The sequence below is a fragment of the Mycteria americana genome, chromosome 1 (assembly GCF_035582795.1).
Source record: "Mycteria americana isolate JAX WOST 10 ecotype Jacksonville Zoo and Gardens chromosome 1, USCA_MyAme_1.0, whole genome shotgun sequence".
Taxonomy (NCBI): Eukaryota; Metazoa; Chordata; class Aves; order Ciconiiformes; family Ciconiidae; genus Mycteria; species Mycteria americana.
In genome coordinates, this window is record NC_134365.1 from 76,962,213 (window position 1) to 76,988,933 (window position 26,721).

General features: G+C 37.2%; 1 protein-coding gene across 10 annotated transcripts in view; it reads left to right on the forward strand.

The window, feature by feature from the left end:
- The first annotated feature begins 1,318 nt into the window (after positions 1-1,318).
- BMAL2 (basic helix-loop-helix ARNT like 2) overlaps positions 1,319-26,721 on the forward strand; it is a 53,314-nt gene continuing 27,911 nt past the window's right edge. For 8 of the 10 annotated variants that reach the window (XR_012776397.1, XR_012776400.1, XR_012776394.1 and 5 more), the window contains exons 1-10: positions 1,319-1,535; positions 10,094-10,241; positions 11,574-11,609; positions 15,337-15,375; positions 18,069-18,226; positions 20,336-20,415; positions 21,178-21,270; positions 23,363-23,480; positions 24,301-24,444; positions 26,143-26,383. Coding sequence is in view for 1 of the 10 variants with exons in the window: in XM_075506865.1 (XP_075362980.1) it covers positions 1,475-1,535; positions 10,094-10,241; positions 11,574-11,609; positions 15,337-15,375; positions 18,069-18,226; positions 20,336-20,415; positions 21,178-21,270; positions 23,363-23,480; positions 24,301-24,444; positions 26,143-26,383 (1,118 nt within the window). In the remaining 9 variants the exon portion in view is untranslated. Of the gene's footprint in view, positions 1,536-1,704; positions 1,767-10,093; positions 10,242-11,573; positions 11,610-15,336; positions 15,376-17,181; positions 17,281-18,068; positions 18,227-20,335; positions 20,416-21,177; positions 21,271-23,362; positions 23,481-24,300; positions 24,445-26,142; positions 26,384-26,721 lie in introns of those variants that run through there. The other 2 variants (XR_012776406.1, XR_012776408.1) reach the window with 2 other exon arrangements.

Sequence of the window (26,721 nt, forward strand, 5' to 3'; positions counted from 1 at the left end):
AAGTATTACACCTACTTTTGTTAGTTCCAAAGGAACCCCCATTACTAATAACAGACAGAAGCTCTGAAAGCCCACTGAACAGTACACCTGCAGAAGTAGCTTCCTTCACACAAGTCACCGATCATCTGGATCCAGCCTTACTGGTGAGTGATACCAGCTGCACTGTACATGCAAGTTCCCTCATACCTGAGTCCAACAGGTAGAAGCAGGAACACGCGCAGCCCATGAAGATGGCACAGGTAAGGATGTGTGAGTCCTAGGCAATAGCCTATTCTGCCACACCTTCAACTGGAACTGAGCAAGCACAGGCTATGTCAATATTAACAAGCAGGGCAGCACAGTAAGAGCGGTTCTGTCAAGTGGAACAGGCGTTGCTGAGGTCCCAATGCCCACACTGTACCTGTTGTAGAGGTTTCATTTCAGACTAGCTCTAGTGGGGTCTTTTGGAGGGAATACCCGTTAACAGCCAGAGCACATTAACCTCTTAGAAGTGCATCTTGAGGTCTCCATGCAAAAGGAATGCACTTTGCAAGCACCCAGACTACTCCAGGATGTGAACCAAAGCACAGTGAGGATGATGGGCAGATTTACTTCAAAGTGCACTTCTGGTATTAGCAAAAAACATAGCTACAGCCTCAATCTAGTGTAATTCAGGTCTACCAACACAATTTAATATACTGCTAAGTTAACCCTATTTTTATGCTACTTTTTACTGCTACGTGTGACTGTTCTCTGCCCTGCTCTGACCACACGCTGGACCAAATGACCCAGAGGCCTCTCCCAACCAAAATTATTCCAAGATCCTAATTCTTCCTCAGACAAGGTGTCCTCTGTACAGCACCCTGAAAATGTAACAGGTACGCAGGCCAAGGCAAAGCAATTTTGGCACTTTCCCCCATACTGCGAAGTTCAGAAGTGGCCCACGCCTACCCTGGCTCTCCAATATGCCAGAAGGGAGCAGGGGCGCTTCCATCATATATTCAAGACGGCTGGTGTGGCGTCGCCTGTCCAACTGCCACGACTACCCTCCCTCGCGGGTCTCAGAGCTCTAGATGAGGACCGCGCGGGTGGCACCAGCCCTCACCCGCTTTTCACGTCCAGCCCTCCCCAGCCTGGGGATGAGGGAAGGGCGCCAGCCTGGGGCGCGGCACTGCGGGAAGCGCTGAGGTACGGCCAGCCCTGACCGGCAGCCGTTGGACACCCGCCGCTCCCCGAAATCTCGCGAGAAGTGTCCCGCCGGGCCGGGCCGGGCCGGGCCGGGCCGGCCCGGGCGGGGCGGGGGCGGGGGGATGGCGGCGGCGGAGGCGGAGGCGGAGGCGCTGCTGAGGCGGCGCCAGGGAGGGGGGAGGCTGGCAGGGCGCCTGTGAGTCCTGCCCCAGGCCGGCAGGACGGGCTGTTTCTTCTCACCTTAGTTCACCTCCTGCATGCTGCCGGTGCCGGGGGCGCTGTGGGAGCGGAGCACAGGCCGCCCGCCATGGCCGAGGCAGGAGCGGGAAGCGCCGAGGGGGCCGAGGAGGAGCGGCGGGCCACGGAAGGTGGGGGCTGGGGAGGGGGCTGTTTAGGGCGCAGCCGTTGGCGGGCAGCGGCTGAGTGCCCCCCGCCCCGCTGTAATGGCTGTGGGTGGTGCGTTGCACTCTGTGTGTGGGGCGATCGTGGGTGCGGGTGGGGTGGGGTGTGTCTGTCTGTCTGTCTGCCTGCCTGCCTGCCTGCCTGCCTCCCTCCCTCCGTGATGTGGCACGAGCGAGCCCTGCGTGACTTGTTGTGAGGTTGGTGCCCGCGGTACAGGGGCAGGTACAGGGGTGCGTGTTGCCTCCAGGCTGTGCGCGGCCGTCCGTGGGGTATAGCCTTTCTGTGAGGGCACTTCGGTCTAGTCGTGTTCCCGATATCACTCTGTGGTGGTGTTTTTGTTTTTTTTTTTTTTAATTCACGCTGTTGTCTGCACGCACGCTGGCCCAAAGTATGACCTGGACGCTGCTAACTCCTTCCTCCCATTGAAGTTCAGTAAAGGTACACAGCGGTGGACGCAATGGCGGTATATTGTGCGCTTACAGAGAAATCCCGAGTATAACGTTCACTGTCTGCTTCTGTTTATTGCTGCTATAGATGTGTCATCATACTGATGTGATGTGGACTAAAAATGTTTTTGTTTTTTTAACTTACTATGTACTTTACTGTTTCTGATATACACTTAGCCGTTTTACATGTTCCTAATACGCTAGTATGATTTTTTTGTAGGTAAACATAATTTAGTATTTTAGGTATAGTGATTTTGGCCTTTGTGTGTGTGTGTGTGTGTGCGTGCCCATGCTTGTATGGTGACCAAGGTTTGATGTTCCTTCCTTGTTCTTAATCATAAGTTTCTGGTACTAAAACAAGGCTAGTTGTAAACCACCAGCAGCTGTTCGTGCTCCTTCTGCTTTGAAATGAGTATGTTGCTTCCCCTCTCCGATGGAGAAAGAAGTGTTTTGCACGCGGTTTTGAAAAACAGAAGTGAGCAAATCTTTCCTAAGTCATCATTGCAGTTCTGTTTAGTTAGCACCAATTCTTCTAGGTTTAGTAGTTGTTGTTTTCTAAACGTCTGTTGGGTTATGTGTATTTTAATGTATATGGGGATCCTGGTTGTCTAGAATAATTGGCATTTTTCTATCTCTGTTGCTTGATTGTTTAAATACTGGTATAATTTTGTAGCAAGTAGTCTAGTGTTTGAAAACAAAGTGGGGTTTTGATGGGGTTTTTTTTTTTAGAGTTTTTGCAGTCTGTTAAATTGCACTTAAAACAAGGATTTATTGTTTCTATATCACGCACATACTGTAAGGAAAGGAAATAATCGAAATAAAAAAACACCCAAATGTGCGGACATTTCCATTTACAAATAGATTTGGGAAAGCAATGAACCATAGGCTTCATGTTTTCATGTGAAAAAAAAAAAGCCCTCCCTTGTTTCTTTTGGTACCCATGTTTATACCTATTTGTCTAATGGATTTTGAAGATACAGGGTTTTTTCTTTCTTTTTTTTTTTTTTTTTTTTAAGATATAAGTATCTTAATTTTTGTGGAATAGGTCCACACTAAGGTTAGCTGCGTAATAGGTTTTTTTTTTTTTCCCTTGAGTGTAGATGCTATTGTTGGTATAATTCCACATTATGAAAAACAAACTCTAAACTGTACAGTTCACATCAACTAAGAATCAAATTCATTGTAAGAAGAAATAATTTGGTGGATGATTGTGGGAAGTGAATCACTGTGAATACTCTGTTGAAAATTCCCTGTTTGGACTCCAGGGCCAGCTAAAACCATGGAAGTTCTGCAGCTGACTTGATGGGAATCAGCATTTTACAATAATATGAATCAAAAACTTACAAGAAAACAGCTAGCCTCCATTCCTTTAGCAGTATATGATTGGAGAGGGTTTTGGTTTTTTTTTTTTTTCAGTGATGAACTATGATACACATGACACTCAATTTCTGTCAGTGACCTGGTTTGAGTCTGAAAGTGACTGGCAAAGCAGGGTGGCCTTTCAAGGGCTTGTGTAGTATCTTTTCATTAGCTAGCCACAGTCATACTTTTAATACACTAGTAAGTTTGGCCAAATATTTGGTGTTTGAAATCTATTAAGTAAATGTATTATTTAATTGTTGTGATTCTTGACTACTTCTATTCTGAGTGGTGAAAATAAGTAAAAATAGATGCAGAAAGTAATCAGTTGCCTATGTTAATGTTTGATTTAAATTTCTATAATTCCAGATATTAGAATTTTTCCTTTCATAATTTTGTGACATTAAAAACAAATCAAATGTTCTTAAGTTAGCCTATAAGAGTTTATCCTCTGTATAGTGTTGTTCATAAGATGGTTTCATTACTGAAGTCTCTGTATCTTGCTCCTGCATTACACATGCTTATAAAATTTTGGGGAAAAAGAAACTGTTTCAGACGGTACATTTCTACGGTTTTCACAACTTAACTCCAATGAAAATTGTTGCCCCAACTTTCAATGAGAGATACTGTGGGCTATGATCTGGATGCCAGACTTGCTGTAACTAGTCTGAAGATGCTTTTCACAGCCTATTTTAAAGTTCTAAAATAAATAAAAAGAATATTTACTACAACTCTCACCCCTGTTAGAAAATATGGTTCTTTGTTTTATAGGTGTTCAGATCTGTAGGACCTGTAAAGTGATGCATATCACAGCACCCATAACTTTCTTCCTCATACAGTATTGTATGTATGTAGGCTATAGGTATAGTTTTCTCATTCTCTAATGAAAATCTGCAGGAAAATTCATTAAAATAATTTTAGAAAAATAACTCCATAGAAGAATAAAGCAATTTACATGACATAGTTATTTGAAATTATTTGACTCAATAGCTGTACTCTGTGTGTGCTGCATGGGTAGATAGATGTGTCTGTAATTGCTTAGGTAATCAGAGACACATCTTAAAAAAAGTTAGCATGTCAATTGTGAGAAAAACTTAGGAATCCAACTTGATGTCTTGAGTAGTACCTCAGTTTAGAAAATTTAGGTTGCTTGTGTGCCTAGATTTGTATGTGCGTATATATCTCCGCTTCTTTGCGTGATGCACTCCTAAGGACTTTAGACTGAGACCCTGAAGTCAAGTAAGTACTCAGAGGCTGTGTGCACATTATCATTTTGGTTCAGAGCAATAGCCGCGATTTGAATTGGATCCCATCATCCCCACTTACTGCTCATTGGTTTGGTTTGCAGAGCAGTTTTGGTATAAATGAACTGGACTCCTTTCAGAAGAACCTAAACTAGAATTTTATTGTAGCAAGGTTAGTGCTACTCCAGGCACATACCAAACATACTCCAACTCCAAACGTAAGGGACTGAACCAGTGGGTTGTTCTCAGACAGCTTTAAAACACATGCATTGTAAGGATTTTTGGCCCAGTGAACCAGACTAAATGTGATTTAGTGTAAGCTCCCTGAACTACTTACAAATTAGAAACAGGGGCTTCTGCACCAGCTGCTTCTCTCTACTGACCTGTTGCTGTTATGCCGTACAATGGCATAACAGTAGACATAGCCTAATAGCTTGTGTGAGTAGATTCAACGTTAATAACTCATCTAGTTAGACTAAAGAACCCTTATGTGCCACTTTAACTACAGTCACTTCTAACATAATTCTGACTTCTTTAAACTTGTCACAGCTTGAATTTCTAGCTAAAGGTTTTTGTGCATGTCAGGAACATACATTTGGAAAATACACATTTTAATAGTCTGTGGCATCTGTGAAATTTCATTTCTTAGAAATTTAATTTCTTAGAAATTTCAATTCAAAGCAGTTTCTTTCTTCTCCTTTCCTTCTGCCAGAAAGTGTTTCAGAATAGGAAGCTGGATTGAAAGTGCCTTCTTATTCTTAGAAAGGTTGTGCCAGTGTTACCACATTGTTAACTTAAGCAGCTGCAGAGCTGCGACATTCCTCCAAGTCTGGTGTGTACATTTAGTCGCAAACTATGAAGAGTGCCACCCATAAGTTTTATAAATGTACTTACTCATTAACATTTTATTTCAAGCATATTTTACTCTAATATCCTGATAGATGGATTTAGATGTTCTTTTTTAAACTGGCTAAATGAGGGCTGACTGACAGCTTTTTTATTAATTAGTTTATTAATACCTACATGACTTCTGGTTTTCTGCTGATTTTTGGAGTGCTTATGTGTATCTTGTATGATTTCCTTTTGATGATTCTAAAAAGTCAAAATAATGTTTTAGTACTAAAGTAATATTTTAGGAAAGCCTATGAGGAGTAAACCTAGCCAGAAAAGCTAACCTTTCATAGGGGGGTGAGTGGGTCATGAGGTGGTGGTGCATAATTAAGGCAATAATTTTGAAAGACTGTCTTGGGCTTAAACTTGTTGCATGTGACGCGAACAGGTGCTGTCTGTGGCTGTTAAAATTTAAGAATTGCATGGTAGTTCTATAGCCACATTGGGTGGGATTCATCTCACTTACCTACTCTGTACACATCTAAAGATATCTGAGCTAGTTACTTTGGTCTTTGTATAAGTATTGAATAGAGGTAGGCACTCTTGGACTGTATTTCATCTAAACAACTGTAGGAATCTATTTTAGGTTGAGATGAATCACCATAGAAATGTCTTCTTCCCTCCAAGAGGGGCTAGAATGGCTAGTTCAGATGCGGACATCTTTATTTGTTCAGATGAATCTCGCCATTTATGGCTGGTGGAGTTTGGCCATAAGCCTTTTCTAATAGATTGTGTTTGTTTAGGAACTGAAAACCTTGAAACTGTTAGTGGAGAAAACAGCTCAGGAATGTGGCATGCATTTAGAAAATATTATTGTTAGTAACTGGAAGAACGTAGAGTCTCCCAAGCCTTGTTTCTTAATGCATTGCATGAGATTTACACAGAACCTTTGCTGAACATAGGAATACGGTTGATTTCGTATGTCTTTACTTCACATCCCACCCCTAAACAGTAGTTTCATGTAGCTCATTTGCAGTTGTTCACTTCCTTGCCAACCCCCTTGGGGACTGTAATTTTTTTTTTTTCCTTGCAGAAAAACACGAGAGAGGTTGTAGTTCAGTAGGGTATGGTCTTGTATGTCGATGTGGTGAGAACTGTAGATACTGGTAATCATTCCTTAAATAGTTTGTTTGCCTAATTATGAAATATACTAAATTTAATGTTAAAATAATAGTTTTGTATTTCTGATACACTTACTGGGAATGAGCTATTTTCCATATAGTGTGTTTGTAACGTTTGGATGGTCTTTGCTTTTTTGCTGAGAGAATGATTACAGTGGGCTTTTTTTCAGTATCACTTTCATCTGTCCTGATGCACATAATATGCCTTTAAAATATTTTTAATGTTTAATATAGATAAGCATATATGCTTAATACTGACAGCCAAACACAGATCATAAATAACCATATGTATTTGAGGAACTATTCACTTACCATTAAAATTTGGTTATCAATATGCCAGGGCATTAGCAAAACTTTGAAATGAACAGTAATAATTTTAAAAAAAGGGTCATTTCTCATAAAATTCTCTTGGGATTTTATTTGTCTTGCAAACCAGACTAGTGTAAGTAATAGCCTTTGGGGTGGTAGAACAAAATATCTCTAGCTGAGTTAAACTGTTTCTAGTAGTTTAAAAATTGACTAATGATTTAGGCTTTCCAGGAAAATAAACTTGTAATAAAGAATGGTCTTTCTGGATATTATTTTTCATGAAGCAAGAGTGCTATGAAATTGGGAAACATTTAGTTTTGCTTCATATGTTCTTGGGGTGTTTGGTGTTGATGTTAATTGTATGAAAATGTTCACAGAAATTGAAAATACAAGAAATTCAGCCAGGTGCACAAATGAAAGGTAAGAATCCAGCTTTTTCCTATCATAGAAGCACACCCTGGTTATTGGGGTGCATTCTAGCTCATTCTCTTTGTGAACCCAAAGATTTTTAAATCCTTTATCCAGCTATCCCAAAGTGGTATAGCCAGAGAAGTAAAGAAATCTTTCATCACAGACTACACAAGGTTAAGACACTCTTCAGAGAGAGAATAAGCACCTTGGAATCACCTAGTATCATAATGATAGTTATTATAAAGCCCTAAGAGATTAATTTAAAGCGCTCTAACTGACTTCTCATAGCTGACTTAGCTTTATGAACTGTTTCTGTCTGCTTCTTGTTCAGTGAGTAGTAGGTATTAAAAAGATTTGCTCTTACCTGTTAAATTCCAAATAATTACTTTTCTACTAAGTTTGGTAGTTCTGAAGCTTTAAATGTATTTCTCTATTTGTTTTCTTTTGCATTGTTTTTGTTTTTTTGGGTTTGTGTTGGTTTGTTTTGGGGTTTTTTTTGAGAATATTAAAGAATATATGTAAAGAATATATGCTGCATGCTGTACATGTCAGGGATCAATACAGATTCTTAACCTTCTATTTTTGTCTAAGATCAACCAGCTATCTTACTGGCATTTAGTTAGATGGCATTTAACATGGCATTTGGTTTGTCACAGGGATAGTATTTAGGACTCCATTTATCACCTAAAAATTGTAGTGTGGCAGTTCTTAATAGGTCATTGTTGCTGATAATCTAAACATTTTTTGTTTTCTTAGTTAAGAAAAAGAGAAAAGGCTGTTGTTAGGAAATGTAGAGGAAATAAGTACAGTATTCAGAATCTGTTGTTTGAGTGTAAGGAAAAAATAGTAGTTATTTTGATGATATGAAGGGTAAATTGGAAAAGCTGTAAATGATGCATTTCATTTTGTTTCTTTAAAGGGAAGTGGTTTAGAAAGCAGGCTGGCCATCTGTGTGCAAAGGAGTATTTAGGTCAGTGGGTCTGTTCTGTCCTGCTTTGTTCCAGGACAAAAGGATCTGTTGTGCTGAAGGCATTCTTGCCTTTGATACATGTAGGTTTCTTTCTAGTGAGTACTCTTTCATGAATATTAATGAATTATGATTATGCTTCAATAACTTAATCTAGTAATTATAAGCTTCTATGACCTAAGTGAATTAAAACTACGCTTTATAAATGAAGAGTTCCTTTGGAGTTGTTGGGGGTTTTTTTGTTTGGTTTATAATTGCATGAATTTATAGTAGAAATATAAACTAAGACTATTATGAAGTGATGATTAATCATAAAAATATTTCAAACATCTACCATTTGTGCCCTTGTAGTAGTTATGATATTGTTTCTTTTAATATATTTTTAATATCCCTAACTTGAGTATGTTGTGTATTTGAAGTAACCAAATGTTCTTTCTGCTGCAGATGCCCAAAGGCTGTTACTTATTTGTCAAGTATTTATTGATTCTTTGAGTTTCCACCTCTTTTTTTGGAACTTTCTGCATGACTTAATGAGTTAAAGAGCTTTCTAAAATAAAACGGGCTGACTCTGTGTAGTCTGACTTGGTAGAGAGAGGATTAGTGGAAGACCAGGCAAGCTGTTGTTCAAGTATTAGCCTATTTTCATTTAACTCTCCAGAGTCGTATTCTAACAGAAAATGAGAACCTAGAAGGTAATTTTTCTGGTGTAAGATGTGCTTACACCTAAGAGGAAAAAAACATACACTGTGTATCGTTCTTTTTACACACTTTTACCTGTCATTTACAGACAGCACAGATGCTAAAAAAAAGAAAGCTCACAATAAAGTATCCAGTTTTTCTTCCTGCTGGATTTTGAAAGTACTCATCTTGGTTTTTGCCTCCTGCTAAAAGTAGGAGATGCTCACTTCCTTAAATTACCTCTCTCAGTCCCTCATCTGTCCCTTCATGGAGTTAATTCTTTATTGTTTCTAGATGTATCACATAGGATACTTTCCTCACTAGCACATGAAGCCTGAAGGAGTGCCTACATTTGCTGAAACAGAGTTAATTCTGATTCTTTGCCTAAACATCAGCTGGGTGATTCTTTGTGATAGCTTTGCTTTGAGATAGAAAAAAAGTGTAATAGTGCTTAGATTCCTTGAGCCTGTTTTCCTTTCCCAGTAGGTCACTAGGATTGTTTTGGCTTGTGACTTCTCTTCTGTCCCTCCCGGAAACAAAGCAGTTTTCCTTGAGAGGAGAATTGTGAAGGGAACTTTGAGGTAGAACTTGACAAGCTTTCAAGACTCTTCCAACTTACACGACTGATGTTATGTGTAATTGTAGGTTTTATGTCAGAAACATAGTTACGGCAAACTTTCATTTTTTGGATGTCCAGCTTGTTTAAAAAACATAGTTCACTATATATTTTTTAAGTTTAATTTAGTGTTAGTCGCAGTATTTTGATCTGCTAACTAATGCCACATCTTGTGATTTTGCAGCAGGATGTTGAGGTGCTGGGGGATTTAAGTGTTGTCTGCTAAGATTGTGTAAGGAGGAGAATAGGTGTATTTTATGTTGCATTGGTGTGTTAATTGGGTTGATGAGATCATTACAGGACTGTGGGAGGACAATGTACTCTTTTCTGTACTTAGGTTGTACAGTGCAACCTTTATTGTTTTTGTGTCAGAGGCATAGAAGCCACCCATGGACAATTTTTTCTTCCCAAATGAAAATCAGAATGGATACATGATGACATAGCTCTTACTGGACACTCAGCTTTTTTTTTCTCATTCACAGATCATTTCTCAATAGATGGAAACCCGTGCATTGCTTCTGGAGTCCCCAGCCTCATGAATCCAATAACTAAGCCTGCTACCACCACTTCTTTCAACACTTCTGTGGCTGAGATTCCAAGGAAGCGCAAAGGAAGTGATTCTGATAACCAGTAAGTAAATTGATTCTGTATGTGTTTCAACATACATTTGAGACATTAATCTGTTACTTATGCAACATGGTAACTGTCTAATCCTCCTTCCTTTATTTATTACCATCATTTATTACAATTTCTTCCAAATGCATTCTTCGATAGTCCTGAGTTATTAAAAATAGAAAAAAAAAATCCTTAAATCTAAGGGATATATGTAGGATTCTATAATGCCATTTCTTGGCCTGAAGTGTCTGGGTAATGTGTCTCTAATGCTGAAGTTTCAATCCTAACTGTTTTTTCTTTTTTCCTTTTTTTCCTCCTTCTTTGCCTGCTAGTAAAGGCAAGTTCTCTTTGCAGCAAATTGTTATTAAGTTGCTTCAAGTCTCACAAGTGCGCATTAAAATATCACCTTAAAGCGTGAAACAAGATTACTAGTTAAGCTCTTTGATCTAGAACTGCAGAATCAGAACTGCTTCTTCAGTGACCAGGGCAGCCATTTACTTAAATGTCCAGACCGACCTTGTGACCTAAAAATGAGGACTGTCCTACAGTAGTACTCAGTCTTTTTAAGTGGGTCATACTTGACTACTGAGATGATACTGGCGACTGTTTTCTCCTGTTTTATAACTGCCAGACAGATGCCAGTTAACCAAATAATCATTTACATAGAAAAGTATTTTTTTAAAAGTGATCTATTCAAAGCTATGTTAATCAGCCAGAAGTAAGGGACACCAGTCAGCCTGCAGATCTAGTGCATTACAAGTATCTCCAAACTAGTGTGGAAAATCCACATTTAAAAAAGGCGGGGAGGTAGGAAATTTACATGTATTTGTGATTATTAAAGCAATTCTCTTTAATCACTGCTTCTTCCATATATAGTCCATTGATCTACAGAATGTAGCCATATTGTGGATGTTGATATAATTGTCAGCTTGGAGATTCAAGTGTATCTTGTAGATCACTGGAAACTCCAGAGATACATTAGTTTCTGAAAAAAAGAGTCTCCATTCTTTTTCAGTAGCACTTGTTGATTTTTTACCTGTTCAGTAAAAGTGCTGGTTCATCAATAGTGTTTCCCTGAGGTTTGGATCTCTCTCTGATTTCATGAAACTTCTGTCATAAAAAAAAAAAAATCATGTCTAAGTTGAAATACCAATTGAAAAAGTATTGTTTTACAAGAACTAGTAATTAGCTTCTAAAAACTAATGTTCTAAAACCTAATGAAAATAACTAATCAAGTGGGGTTTCCACTAAAATTTGTCTGTGACTTTTTTTTTTTCATTGGGTATATCAAGTCATCTTTTTGTGCTTCAAACTACATTTTGCTTACTTTATTACCTGTTTCTGCAGGGATACAGTTGAAGTCGATGGTGATCCTCAGAAAAGGTACTTTTTATAAATGAATCCATTTCTGTTTTCAGTGCTATAAACATGTCACATTTTCCTGTTTGGCTAGATGAGCTGTGTGGTTTCCATTAAGGAATGCTTTGTCTAAGGGCAGGTCTTCGTACAGCACAAGGTGATAAACGTGTAGCTAATTAACAGGATGGATAGGTCCATCCAATGTTAAGGTTTTCTGATATTTCTAAGAAGACACTCTGACTTGCTTATAACTTTACCAGACTTGTTAGTATTGAAGTTAAGGTAAGAATGGGAACAAATGAAAAGTAACAGTTAAATAAGAAGACTAGGGAGGTGAAGGAAAGGTCTTATACTCTGCTAGGACTGGTGCATGTAAACACTTCTTGTTTGTTTTAACCTTGTCAAGTGCTTTTTAAAATAGAACTAGCATAACTATGTTAAAATAATGCTATTACAAGGTGACAAACCAGAGATAAGATTGGCTGTGCAGCATAAGTAAACCCTTTGTGTATATATGTTATGGGATAGTTATTAATTACATTATTACTTTATTGTGATTTCTTTTTCTGCACCTGGATGCCTTACTTAAAATATATTTGTTTATAGCTGTGCAGTATTCTTTTTTTATAAAATAGAATATTTCAGTTGGAAGGGACCTACAACGATCATCTAGTCCAACTGCCTGACGACTTCAGGGCTGACCAAAAGTTAAAGCATGTTGTTAAGGGCATTGTCCAAATGCCTCTTAAACACTGACAGGCATGGGGCATAGACCACGTCTCTAGGAAGCCAGTTCCAGTGTTTGACTGCCCTCTCAGTAAAGAAATGCTTCCTAATGTCCAGTCTAAACCTCCCCTGGCACAGCTTTGAACCATTCCCATGCATCCTATCACTGGATACCAGGGAGAAGAGATCAGCACCTCCCTCTCCACTTGCCCTCCTCAGGAAGCTGTAGAGAGCAATGAGGTTGCCCCTCAGCCTCCTTGTCTCGAAACTAGACAAACCCAGAGTCCTTAGCTGCTCATTATAGGACATTCCTTCCAGCCCTTTCACCAGCTTTGTTGGCCTCCTCTGGAGGCTTTCAGGGACCTTAGCATCCTTCTTAAATTGTGGGGCCCAGAACTGCACACAGTACTCCAGGTGATGCCGCACCAACACTAAATACAGTGGGATAATCACCTCTTTTGAACGGCTGATTATGCTGTGTTTGCACCCCAGTTTGCGGTTTGCCTTCTTGGCTGCCAGAGCACACTGCTGACTCCTATTGAGCCTGCTGTCAAGCAGCACGCTGTCGTGGTTTAACCCCAGCCGGCAACTAAGCCCCACACAGCTGCTTGCTACTCCCCCCCCCAGTGGGATGGGGGAGAGAATCACAAGAGTAAAAGTGAGAAAACTCATGGGTTTAGGTAAAGACAGTTTAATAGGTAAAGCAAAAGCTGTGCACGCAAGCAGAGCAAAGCAAGGAATTCATTCACTCCTTCCCATTGGCAGGCAGGTGTTCAGCCATCTCCAGGAAAGCAGGGCTCCATCACATGTAACGGTTACTTGGGAAGACAAACGCCATAACTCTGAACATCCCCCCCTTACTTCTTCTTCCCCAGCTTTATATACTGAGCATGACATCATATGGTATGGAATAGCCCTTTGGTCAGTTGGGGTCAGCTGTCCCAGCCGTGTCCCCTCCCAGCTTCTTGTGCACCTGGCAGAGCATGGGAAGCTGAAAAGTTCTTGATTTAGTATAAGCACTACTTAGCAACAACTAAAACATCCCTGTGTTATCAACACTGTTTTCAGTGCAAATCCAAAACATAGCCCCATACTAGCTACTATGAAGAAAATTAACTCTATCCCAGCCAAAACCAGCACGCATGCCCAGATCCCTTTCTGCAGGGTAGTCAGTGTTTGGTACATGGTTTACTGGGTAGTATAAAAATCTTTCTGTGGGGATAAATTGTTTGTTTCTTTGTGGATTTTTTCCATTGTGCTCATGATGGAAAAGTGTGAATAAAAATATTCCTCTTCTGTCTTTAAAACCTCTGCTTCCATTTTAGAAGAAATGGGGAAGTATGTCTAATAAATCAATTGAGAAAATAGAGAAAAAGGTGGTGGTATTTATTTTTTTCTGATTAATACAGATTCTGTTCTTTCTAATACCAATTAAGTATACCTACATTACAGCCATGAGGTAGAATTTCACCCTATGTTCACATAATCAAGGTAGTTTTAATCTAGCTATTTATATCAGTAACAACACAGCTGTTAGGACAGAGGCTATATAAATCCATTGAAGGCTGTGACTGATTGCTTGGGCCACAAATTTGTTCTAGTTTCTTCCCCAATGGAGCTCCCGAGGGAGAAGGAGAGTTAGTTAATAGGCCACATGCTGCATTGCAGTTGGTCTGGCTCCCCTTTACCTCTTCTCCTCTTACGGTCAGACAATGTAACTTCTGTTGGAGTTCATAGTATATGTACATTTCTGGTAAAAGTTTCTTTTAAAATGAAAGAAAAATATTAGTTATTGCTAATTCATCTAAATCTGAAACAGTTTCACTGAAGAAAAGTCCTAGGGTCTTGTGAGCCCAACCTACTCCTGTGTTTGGGTTTATCAGACTGTCTAGAAGATTCCTGGGTTCCAGTGAAATCCCAGGTTGAAGAGCTGGATCTCTGAATCGTGTGTTAATTTGGCTCTGGCTGCTGGATCCTCGATGGGGTCAGTGCTTAGAGGTGGAAGCAGCTTTTGGGATCTTTCCTAAAGCTGTAATCTCCAACTCTCCTTCTACTTCCGTTTCCTCATAGGAAACAGCTGCTGACTGATTGGCTTGTCTCCTTATAATCCTTCTGGTACAACATATGCCACTTCTAAAATGGTCATAGGCTAGCAGGTCTTTCCTCTGGAATGGAGATTAGAGTACTGCATGAGATGTTTCCACTGCTGAATTAAAAAAAACCAAAGAACTACTGTAGAAAGAGTAAAAATATTTGTATCTGTTTTTCTTTTAAAGAAAATAGTAGCCAGTATTTGTATGGGAACTGCCTCTCTGCAAGTACCAAATCACTTGTACTGAATTGGCAAGATACCTATTAGGGCATGTTCTAAAATTCTTAATAGATGGTGGTGAAGAATACAGTGATCTTGGGGACAAAAAAAGATCATTGCGCTTGTTTGAATTGTCCTTTATATTTTCCTGCTGCCAAGTATTTGCCATAATACAGGCACTATGATTGTCTTTCATTTACAATTTTATTACATAGACTTCCCAGTCATTGCTCTATGGTATGGGAAAATACTTAATTTTTACTTTTGCTGACCATGAACAATTAAAGTGTGTTTTAGGCCCAGTCTAGGCTAGGGTTGCTTTTTTCATCTTTTGACAATAGGATTTTGGAAATAAAAACATGAATAGATGATGTATCTTGTAAATTTTTAAATTAAAAAAAAAAAACCCCAACACTGGACTTAAGTTATTTGAATGTTCCATTAATTTTGTTTTCTCCAGGGTAGAAATAGCCCATAATTATGAAATATCCCCATAATATGTTTACATAACTATCAATATTGGAAATTATGCTTTGGTCTCTTTCTATGATGCTTCACTTGCTAGATCATTTTTGTATTAGGAATTTTTGTGGGTTTGCTTTTGTTAGAGCCATAGTAAATTTGTAGCATTTTCTATATCTTCTTGAATTTATGGGAGGAAAGAAGTGCCCAGTATTAAATATGCAATGTAAAACTATATCTTGTTTCCTCTAGGAGTGAAGATGAAGAACATCTTAAAATAAAAGATTTCAGGTACTAATTTACAATAGAAGTACATTTTGCTAGTAAATACTAGGAGTCACAATAGTAAAATATGAGTTTGGGGGGTAACGTTCATTAAAACTGTTAAATACTTAACAGTAAACTTTTCCTTTTTCTCCCTAAATGTATAATAATTTTTAGAGCCTCCTTGAGGATTTTATTTTCTACTAATTTTAATGAAAGTTGTGTTGCAGAATATCTCAGATGGTTTAGCAAAAACCTGAGGTTAAAATTTTCAAGGTGAGAATTAAATGCAGTACACTCGAGTTGTATGTAAAGGGAGGAGCTGATCCTCAGTCTATGAATTTGAGAATTGTTTTTTCTAGATTTGCCTACACTTAGAGATATTTAAGATTTATCCCACATGAAAATGGATTCAGCTAAAGCATGACAAAGAATTCTTGTTCTGGAACAAGTTTTTATATAGGGAATTATTCAGGGTTTGCCATTGCCCTTCTAGTTCACATCTTACCTGAATCCAAATGGAAATTCACATAAAGCACTTGTAAGATTTGAAATGCTGTGTGACTGAATGCAGTCATGATTCATCCAAACAAATAATTTAAACTATAGACAAGACATTTAGTAAAACTAGAGCTGTTTTATAAAGTTGTTTTAAAAATAAAAGTGTCTTTTATTTGTCATGTGAGCAAAGATGTCAAAGGAGAAATACATAATCCACTCTGCTGTCAAAAGCATTATTTATACAGTATGCTAACTAATAATTATGGTGTTCTTGCAATTTAAATTAAATGGAAGAAATGAAAGTGTTCCAAACCATATTTACAGTTTTTTTGTTTAACTCCAAAATTCATTTTCTTTACTGAGTATCCAGATTGCAATACAAGATTCTGTTCTGTACATTGCTTTACTAACTTTCATGTTGTATTGTTAATTTTTTTTCCTTAAGTTTTGGTTCAGTAGTTGGAGGGGAAAAAAAAATTAGAAGACACTTTGAAGGTTTGCTTAACAGTTATATCCCTCCAGTGTTTCTTCTCGCAAACTTACTGGAGAACTTGCTTTTCTCCCTTCCCCTTTGTAACTGGGGAATGTGACAGCAGGCTTTTTGAATCATCCAGTCATCACCTGAATTTCTGCATCCACCTGTTCAGGTTTCTATAACTTCTTACTGACTCTTAGAGATATGGAAGATTGTTCTCTTTCTCCAAATGTTTGTATCTATCTTCCTGAGGTTCACAGTTCAAGGAGCATACACAATATATTACTTGACTGTTCCTACCTGACGCTAAGGAAAAGTTGGGTGAACCTGTAGAGTTGAGAATAACTGATAAAATTAAATTTTAAAAAAGGCTTTGGAGAGAGAAAAGCTAATTGCTTGGATGCATGACCCAGAATTATTTGTGTGGAGGGGGGATTTATTTTGGGGAAAAATAATAAAAGTAATAGAAGACTAGGTCTTTAAAACTGTAGTTTGTTCTTTCTCAACAGGCCAGATGTAGTTAACTTTATTACCTTTAATGCTTTCTGTTATGGTATGCCTAAGAGGAAGAGTTTTGGAGATCAGTTAACCAAAACATGTTGTCCCTCAGTTTGGTTAACTACCACTGTGTCTGGTCTCAATCAGAAAGGAAAATAATCTTCGTCTTAATTGAGTGGCTAGCTTGTCTTCTGGGGAAGGAGGGAATAGAATGAATTAAACTTTTCTTGATCTGCTAGAGGATGTTAGAGGGGAGGAGATCAGCTAGAAAAGCTAACATACTCCACTAGAAGGAATTAAAGAAAAAGTGACCTGAGATATAAACATATTTGTGATGTGCACTGTCCATGTGCCTTAGAAGGGGTTTTCTGATGAAAACTGTCCAAGAAGAGAAGCTCTCTTTCTGTGGTTGAGTTCTTGGACAGAGGCTTACCAAGAGATGAAACCTGAGACACAAGGTATGCACAGAGGCTGAAACCCTTTCTACCACCTTATCAGGGGAAGGGGAAAGCTTTCTGAAATACCTCTGGTGAAATTAGATGACACATAGCTTTTTCTTTCAGTTTCTACTATATCTCTTATAAGCACATATAAATGTGTTGTCTGTTGCTTGTGCTGTGCTATGAATAAATGCTTGTGTTTGTGTCTGTCTTCAATCTGAGTAATTGTTAAGGTAATGAGATAACAAGAAGACATGGCTCATCTCAGATTGTTGTTTTTACACTGTTACATTCTTTTGTGAGTTTACATAAAACAGAGTTCAGAGATGCTTTAGCAAGTGCTTAGAGTGTTCTTTAAAAAAAAAAAAAAAAAAGTAGCAGAATGAATACCCCATCTTAGTTACACAAGCCAGGTAGAGATAGGGCCAGGGAGCAGAAATGTCTTCCAGTGATTACTAATGACATTAAAAGTTCTCTGGTGTACAGTAAGGTGTCAAGGTATTCACTTGGTCATCACAGGTCACAAGAACTTAACTTTTATAAGTCTTCATAGCCTCTTGTTCCTGCCACATGTAATGAAGTTGTTGCTTGAGATATTTTTTTCCCCTCAGCATTTCACATCATTATTGTGACCATTTCTGCTTTGTTCAAGTGAATCCAATTCAATTGTCAAATACAAGTAGCGTATGAAAAACTGTTTCAGTGCAGTAGTGCTTCTTGTGATGCGTTCCATTGCCAGAATTGAATTGATGAGTACTATGGGGAAAATCATGTGTTCTACATATTAAAATAATTTTTCTTCTTAGAGAGGCTCACAGTCAAACAGAGAAACGAAGAAGAGACAAAATGAATAATTTGATAGAGGAATTGTCTGCTATGATACCTCAATGCAATCCCATGGCACGAAAGCTAGACAAGCTTACAGTGTTACGGATGGCTGTGCAACACTTAAAATCTTTAAAAGGTGAGTTTTAGGAAACTAATCCTGAAAGTCCCTGTTCTATCAGGATGTATACTGTGTATCTACTTTGATGTTAAATAAATCAAAGGTCATTTATTTTACTTTTCCTTACTGAATTCAGTTCCGAGTCTGTTCTTCACTTAAATTTACGTGTTTGTAGCTTCCAGAACTTCATTTCTTCTTTTTGCTTAGTAGAGCAGAAAAAAAGCCACCGTTCAGCGTCTGATACTTTCTGTCTGCTAAGGGTATGCCTTGCAATTGAGTCACTCCTTGATTCTTTTTAAAAATTACAGCAATCAAACAAGTCTGTCTTTTCATTATTTTCCAACCCCAAATTAAACGTGTGTTCTATGATCTCTCCGCTTTCCATCATACTTTCTGTAACAGTTATGTCTGTTGTGCCGTACCGATGCCAACAGCTATACTGCTAATAGAGAAGCAAATGGTCTTCATGCTCTTGTTTGTTATTCCCAAGTTTGTGATTGCATCAACCCTTTGTCTCTGTATTGGAATTCCATGTTTGTCTGTTGACTTTGAAATTTACAACATCATGGAAAAAGACTGTTAAAAAAAGGCTTACCTAAAGAAGCTGATGTAAGTAGTTGCACTGGTAGGGAGCACAGAGAACTCGCTTCAGTGAGAGGTTAAGTCTTTTACAGTGTAACTTCATAAAACCAAAACCAGTGGTGTAAAACTAAAGAAAAAATTATGTTTGGACGTAATCATCTTTCAAACTTACTTTTTGCCTGCAGGACCAGTAGTCAAAAGGAATGTTTCAAGACAAAACATAGTTTAACAGAATGGTTGATGGCTTTGATTACATTAAAGTCTTAAACACCATGAAATGTTAGAGAGTACCAAGAAAAAGAGTTATCAAAAGTTTATATCCTCAGTCAGCTAGCAAAGTTAATCATGGATCTCAGTGAATGGTTTAGTGTCGGGATCAAACCAGGATATATTTTCCTCTCCTTTTGCTACTGCTAGGTTTTGGGATTTTTTTTCCTCCCCTAAGAAATTTATATCCAAATACAAGTTGCGTATTGCATGGTCTATCAGCAGCACACAAGGTTTCAGGGTTTTTTGCAGCACTGTTTCAGAATAATTATTTGATCAACTGTAAGCAAAGATGCAAGACTATCTGCATGGCAAAAAAATGGATTATGAATAAACATATCTACTAAGAACCCCATTAGTCTTAAGTCAAAGGAGTATAGGAAACGAATTATGCTACTAACTTGACAGTAATAGAATCATAGAATAATGTAGGTTGGAAAGGATTTCTAGAGGCCTGTTGGCCCAAGCCGGCTGAGAATTTTGCATAAAGAAATATTGTGACAAATTAGCAGGGCAGTAATTGCACTTGCAGTTTAAACAAGCATCTACAAGAAATCTTCAGCTCAAACATTTGTATTTTAACAATAGGATATGAAAACTGGAGTCCATCCAGCACAGTTATTATATGTATCTTCAAAACAAATGCTTTAAGAAAATACAAGATACTATGTGGAATTGAATGCTGAAATTTGCTGGAAAGTTCAACTGCTATTTATCTAAAAAAAAAATCTACAAAAAGTTGTGGAAATGCTTGTAATGGCTAAAAATTATTTTAGAGTACTTGCCATGGGTGGTAGAACGGTAAATGTAGTGAGTCAGTCTCATTACATTTAGTGAGACATTAAATTTAACTACAATACAGTGTTTTGGATTGTTGGATATATAGTACTAATGAAGCATTATTCATGACAATCGATAACATTGGAATTATTCAGATTCAGCAAATGCTAAAGATTCTGAAATAGGCCTATGAAATGTTTCTAGAAAATTCAGTTCTCATAATACCGTTTCTCTAGCAGTACATTAAAGATATCTAAACAGAAGTTTCCTTGTTTTATGCTAAATAAAGGGCAAGAAAAAACTGGTTGTGTGCCCATATTCATTACCAGCATATGTTTGAGTTTTGTATTTTTAATATTTTTAGAATATTTAATTTTTTTTTTATTCAGCCGTTGTGGTTGCAAAGAAAATTTATAAAATACAAAACAAGTATAACTCTTAAAAGTAAATTTAAAATGTAACTTTTGACATTATATCTACAAATAATGTATTTTCCAGGTTCCACTAGCTCCTATACAGAAGTCCGGTATAAACCTTCATTTTTAAAGGATGATGAGCTCCGACAATTAATCCTTAGGGTAAGTGGAAGAAAACTCTCAGGTAAATGATGTCCTTATTAAAGTTTGCCATTAACTTGAGGTTTTTAGTTGTAGAGTGCTTTTTTCCCATCTTTTTCTTCAAGCAAGTGTTTTGGGGTACTTGATAAGTACTGATTTATAAATGCTGTACGCTATACAGGCTTTTTCATAAAGGGGTACAGAAGATGATTTGTGAGCATGGCAGACAGCAGCCCTTGAAGGGATAATAAACCTGTATACAATCTGTGTATTTAATACATAAAATTTTTTAAGTTGAAGTCTGCATGCAAGTATAGAGAACGCTTTTAATTATGCATAAATATACTTGCAATTTTTTGCTCTCCTTAATTTAAATTTTTAAAGATGTACGTTGAAAAAGATACAGAAATAATACCTGAAAGAAAATCTTCTTGTTCTCACACTTCATCATATACCCACACCCCTTTACCCTTTCTCGTTTGCAACTATTTTCTTTTTTCCTTTGCTGCAATAACAGACTTTGCCAAGATCTGTAAGATGACTCCCAAGTTAAGCTGTTTTGCAGCTGGCCGCCTCTTTTCCCAAAGCTGTGTTTAAGAAACTTTAGCTGTCTGTAGTTGAAGGTCTGATTTGGTCCTTGCAATCTTAATTGCTTTTTGGTGTGATTTATAACTTACTTAATTTTAAAAAAATCAGGTTTAAAAGTGTGCTTCCTTGTAGTCATCAATATTTATTGTATATTTTAATTGTATATTTTTAAAGACAGTATCTTTATATTTTCAGGCTGCAGATGGATTCCTGTTTGTGGTTGGATGCAACAGAGGAAAAATTCTGTTTGTCTCAGAATCCGTTTGCAAAATACTTAATTATGATCAGGTGGTTATAACTGAGTCTCTTGGTTTGCTTTTACCTTGCATTTTCTTAGAAATTTTTAAACTTTTCAATTTTATTGTATATTACTAAAAACCAGTCCTTGTGTAACATTTCTTGGAATTTCTTTGATTTAACCTCCTTCAGAGTAAGGCTGAATATCCTGGAACGAAATATTTGCAAGTACAGTCAGTGTTCCTGACCTGAGTATTAGCACCAGATTTCAACTGATCATCCTTAAGAAAACTGCTAGTCTGAGAGGAAGGGATAATTTGAAGATGTCCTAATTTCTATCTCCAAGAGATTTTCTTTTAAATGGTGAAGTGATTTGGGTTTGGTTTTTTTTTTAGGCCAAGGAAAATTGGTAGTTCAGCAGTGGAAGTTAATTAAAGCTTTCCTTGGTAATGCCTTTATGCTCAGATGCACTACATAACACCTCATCCACAATAACTATCCATGTATATACTCTTAACTGGAAGGAAACTGATATAGTGTGAGTTAGCTTAGCCTGTAGAATAAGAGAAATAGGAAAAATGTAAGTACCTTCTTTTAGTTGACATTTAACATAATGGACAATTACTACAAATAATCAAGGCATGATAACTTGTTCATGTAGCTATGACTTCTGTTCCAAAAACAGAGGCTAAAACAGTTAGTGCTTCCATCTGTCTACTTCTATAATTTTGAAACCATTTGTGCTATGTTCGTTTTCTTCAAAACGGAAGGATAACCAATCTGGACTCTGTTTTATAAATTTTTTTTTCTTTTTTTAGAAAAACAAAATATATCCTTTAAATTAAAGTGAAATGAATCATCTTATGGGATTCAGCATAAAGCAAATTTTATTTAAAAAAACAAAACAAAAAAAAACAAAACAAAAAACCAAAAAAACCCCAAACAAAACCCAAAACCCCAACAAACCAAAAAAACCCCCTTCTACACTGAATTTACTCAGGGACTAAAAAGTACCTTTTGGAGTCTCTCACATCAGCCATACCTACTTCCAGACCCATAAGATCTTCACTACTCCAGCCAAAGAGGTTCAGAGAACATGACTGACTGAACGCATGAATTTAACTTGTTTGGGAATCATTCTAGGTTATGAATCCCATCCTGCAGCCCAGTCTGTACATTTCGACAAGGCACAAGGCTGCTATTAGCCTTTCTCAGTGGCACTCAGCATGTTGCCTTTGCATTAGGGTTAGATGGAGACTGGGCAAATGAAAGAGGCTATATGTTTATCCTGCTTTCTTAGAAGCTTTTCATTAAAGCCATTTCTGACTCTAGCTTACTGGAAAAGTGCTCCCCTTTATGTATACGGTGATCACATAGCAAGTGGCATGGGTCCAAACTGAGTTGCAATTTGAGTCTAGAATACTGCTTGTCAACACAGCTCCTTTCTACCCATTGATCTGACCTGCTGTGGTGAAGGTAAGCAATCAAAAAACCCAAACTAGCCCACTTCTGTGAGAATTCCTTCCTGTTTCAAAATAAAGTAGTGCAGCAGACCAGTTACTTTGGATCAGCAGAGTCAGCAGGTTGAATGGATCCCAGCTAGAGAGATTCCTGTAAATATCCCCTGCTAAGGAGTGCTGAAGTGAGCTGACCCCTGCTTCCAGGCAGCTCTTGGCTCAGTGGTGCCATTTTGTCCAACCAAATTAGAGCTCTGTCATTAGGTAGCATGAATATTTATTCCTATTTCCCAACTTCCCCCCTCCTATCCCCAATAATCTGTGAGTGGAATGATTTTGTCTATAACCTTCTTTGGCTAGGATCAGGAATCATATTATGTACATAAATAAAACATTGGGTTTTACAGAACTGTTTTTTAATATCCAACTCAATCTGCTGTTTTGCAAAGGGGAAATAACAAATTATGGTTTTACTACCCTGTTTTTATAAAAATAATATTAAACAACGGCAAATTAAATGTGGATCAAAATATTGATGTTTAGAGTAACTGTCATATTTCACTTTTTTTTTAATGGTGTAGAAAGTTGTTTTTCTGAGAAGTAATATGTATGGGGTCCTGTTCTAAAACGATGTGGTTCTTATATCTTTTGGGTTCTGATGGTGGTTTTTTTTCTTTTTTAAATAGGCCAGTTTAATTGGACAAAGTTTGTTTGATTACTTGCATCCAAAAGATGTTGCAAAAGTTAAGGAGCAACTTTCTTCTTCGGATATCTCTCCTAGGGAGAAGCTTGTAGATGGGAAAAGTAAGTAATATTTGAATATGCTCAGATTTGTTTAAAGAGATGTTAATAAATTTAGTTATTATGCAGGACATATTCATGTGTTCGTATGTGCATGGATGTACAAACGTGAGGTATAATTTCTATGAACCAAACATATTTGAATGCTTATCTGCTGCTTAGAATGCACTTACAGTTTAAAAGCTAGCCCAGAAAAGAATTTATTTTAGATAATATGAATGACTGAAATTTGCATTGTTAAACATTTACCAAGATGTGGTCTGACGTTCTTCCTACCAGGCATACTACTTTTTTTTCTTGTATTTGATAGGTCTTGTCAATACAAAAGACCTGATGTAGTCGAACATGGGATAAAATACTTCAATATCAAGAATCACTGTCTTCTCTGAAAATGCTAAGTGTCCATCCTAATTTAACCAAATCTTATTTTGTTTACAGTTATTTCTAATATGGAAAACATTATGTACTGTGCAGCTAATCACTATTTTATAGCTGGCTTTTATAAACTTCTTTGCAGTTCTTCCTTGTACCAAATAGAAGTTGAAAGTTTATAAAGCATATTTATTAAAATAACAATTCAAAATATCAAGAAGGGTTTAAAAGTAGTTTGGTAGTTCTTAATTTTAGAATCTGTGTGACAGTCATGTTTTCTTTGCCCTATGTAAGTTATTAGACTTTTTTCATTTTTAATTATAAGGACAAAATTTACGCAACTAAAGAGTAAGGAGAATGTGCTGGAAGCTAAAATGAAGAACAGGCATTGTATTCTGAAGTTTTATTGTTGGGTTTTGGTTTTTTAACTACTTTACTAAATTTTTATAAGCTGGCTTGCAAGTACACACAGATTTTCAAGCTGGACCAGCTCGGCTGAATTCTGGTGCTCGACGTTCCTTCTTCTGTCGGATAAAATGTAGTAGGACCACAGTCAAAGAAGAAAAGGAGTGCTTGCCCAACCCAAAGAAGAAAGGTATTCAAACAGTGTAGATGAAGTGGGGGCTTTCTGTCTTGAAACTTGGTATAAGTTCTGAGTTAGTAGTGTGACCCTTGTAGTTATCACTGACTTCACAAAGTAGCTGTAGAGAAGTGTAAATGTGTACTGGAGACACGTTTTGAAAAACAGTCTAATTGTACTCTTTCTCCTCCCTCTTCACTCCTGGAGAAGAGGGAGGGAGGAACCTGAGTTACAGTGGCTGTTTAGGAGTATGTGGTCTGTTGTAGTCAAATTTTAGAAGTTTCAGGGAAATTTTTGAAAGCACTGGAGCAGATCAGAAGAATGAAACTAAATAACATATGTCTTGAAGATAACTGTGAATAAGGCCTGCAAAATCTACTGTTTTGAAGGAAAAAAAGCAAGTAAACCAACTTTTTTTCTGATTTACTCTTGTGTGTATTTAAAAAGTATGAATTTTCTTTTTTTTGCTTTTAATAGTAAAGTTAATTTATCAGTGTAATTCCATTCATTTTTCCAATAATTTTAATTTAGTTCATATTTTGGTATGTCTGTACAGCAGTATACTCTTGTCAAGTTTTCAGTGAATTGATCTTTTTAAAATGTAACTTCCAGCTTTTATTTAATACCTTAGTATTGATTTTTGCAAGGGTGTGCTGAAATTGTTTGACCCTGAAAAAATCCTCCTACTTTTGTTTTTCAGTGTAACCTGTTATTGTTGAGAGTATGAGATATACCATACAATAGTACATTTTAAAATAGGTCTGTCATTGTAAGTAAATAGAATTGTCTCCCTTCATGTTGCTTGTCTCGCCAACTAACTTGGTGAGCTAAGAATTTAACGTGTATAAATGTTTCTCAGGAAAGCAGTATTGGGGGAAGGCACCTTGACAATCTGGGAAACTGACAAAGTCACAGTAGGATAACTCAGTTTTTCATTTTACAGAGTTGTTATATGTTTTCCATAGTTGATAGGGTTAATGCAGTCAAATCTATGTAAAGCATAATTTGTTCAGAATACAGATATCAAGAATACTTTGGCAATTTTTTGAAAGATAGTTACTGTTTGACACATAATGGCATCTCTATGCCTTGATGCGTATGGGGGTGTTTGCATGTTATATAGGCAGCAAAGAGTCTGCCAGCCATAGGAATAAATGACAGTGTATGCTGTAACTGAAGACTTTTAAAATATTTGTGTTCCCAGAAAATTGAGGAATTCAGAAGCCTAAGATAAATAGAAAATAAGCTAGGTTGTTTTGGGTTGTTCTCCTGACCTGATTCTTTTAGCAATTGCAGTAAGCATATGTTAAGTTCATCATGTTCACAAAAGGTAAATTGGTTTGGAAGCTACAGAGTGCCTCTCTAGCTTATTTTAATTTACGATACATATGAAACTATATAAAGAGAAAGTGATCTGTGGGTTACCAGACTGCTGGTTTACTTTTTTTTTTTTCTGTGAGACTGTGTTTGAACTGCCAACACTTACTTATCTTCCTAAATCTTACATGGGGTTAGAAGCGCTCTCTCCAGGTAAGCCAGAATGAAGTAGTACAAAATTAATTAAAAAATACTCTGTAAAATTATCTGTAGCCTTGTACAGTTGGTGTAGGTAAGCATAAAATGTAGTTGCTGGTCTCATGATGAATGGAATAAAAAGTAATTCAGTTTACTTTTTGAACCATAACTGCTTCTTATTTCATTTCTTTTTATTAGATCACAGAAAATACTGTACCATTCACTGTACTGGGTATATGAAGAATTGGCCTCCTAATGAGGTGGGAGTAGAAGAGGAAAATGATGTAGAAAAGGACAGTAGTAACTTTAACTGTCTTGTTGCAATTGGGAGGTTACACCCTTATATTGTTCCACAAAAGAGTGGAGAGATAAAAGTCAAAGCAACAGAATTTGTTACACGATTTGCCATGGATGGAAAATTTGTTTATGTAGATCAGCGGTAAGCGTTTTCTTCTTTAATGAAGAGAAAATTAAAATGATACCACTAGTTAAATTTTCTAATGCTTTGTCAGAACTGTAGTTTCTCAAGCAGGATAGAATTTCTAGGTGCTGTACACAGGAAGCAGTTCATTCTGAATCTGTTGAGTACTTGGGCTTTGTTTTTTTGTCAAGCATAAAACATAATGTATAAAAGTAAGTGTATTGGTCCATAGGAAAAGGTGAGCTAGCAAGATTAAAATAGGTTGCAAAATGCACTGATGTACTTGTTTATCATAAAGAAAAATCTCAAGTTAGAGCTTCATAGCTATGCATATGACTTAAGTAATAAACACTTAA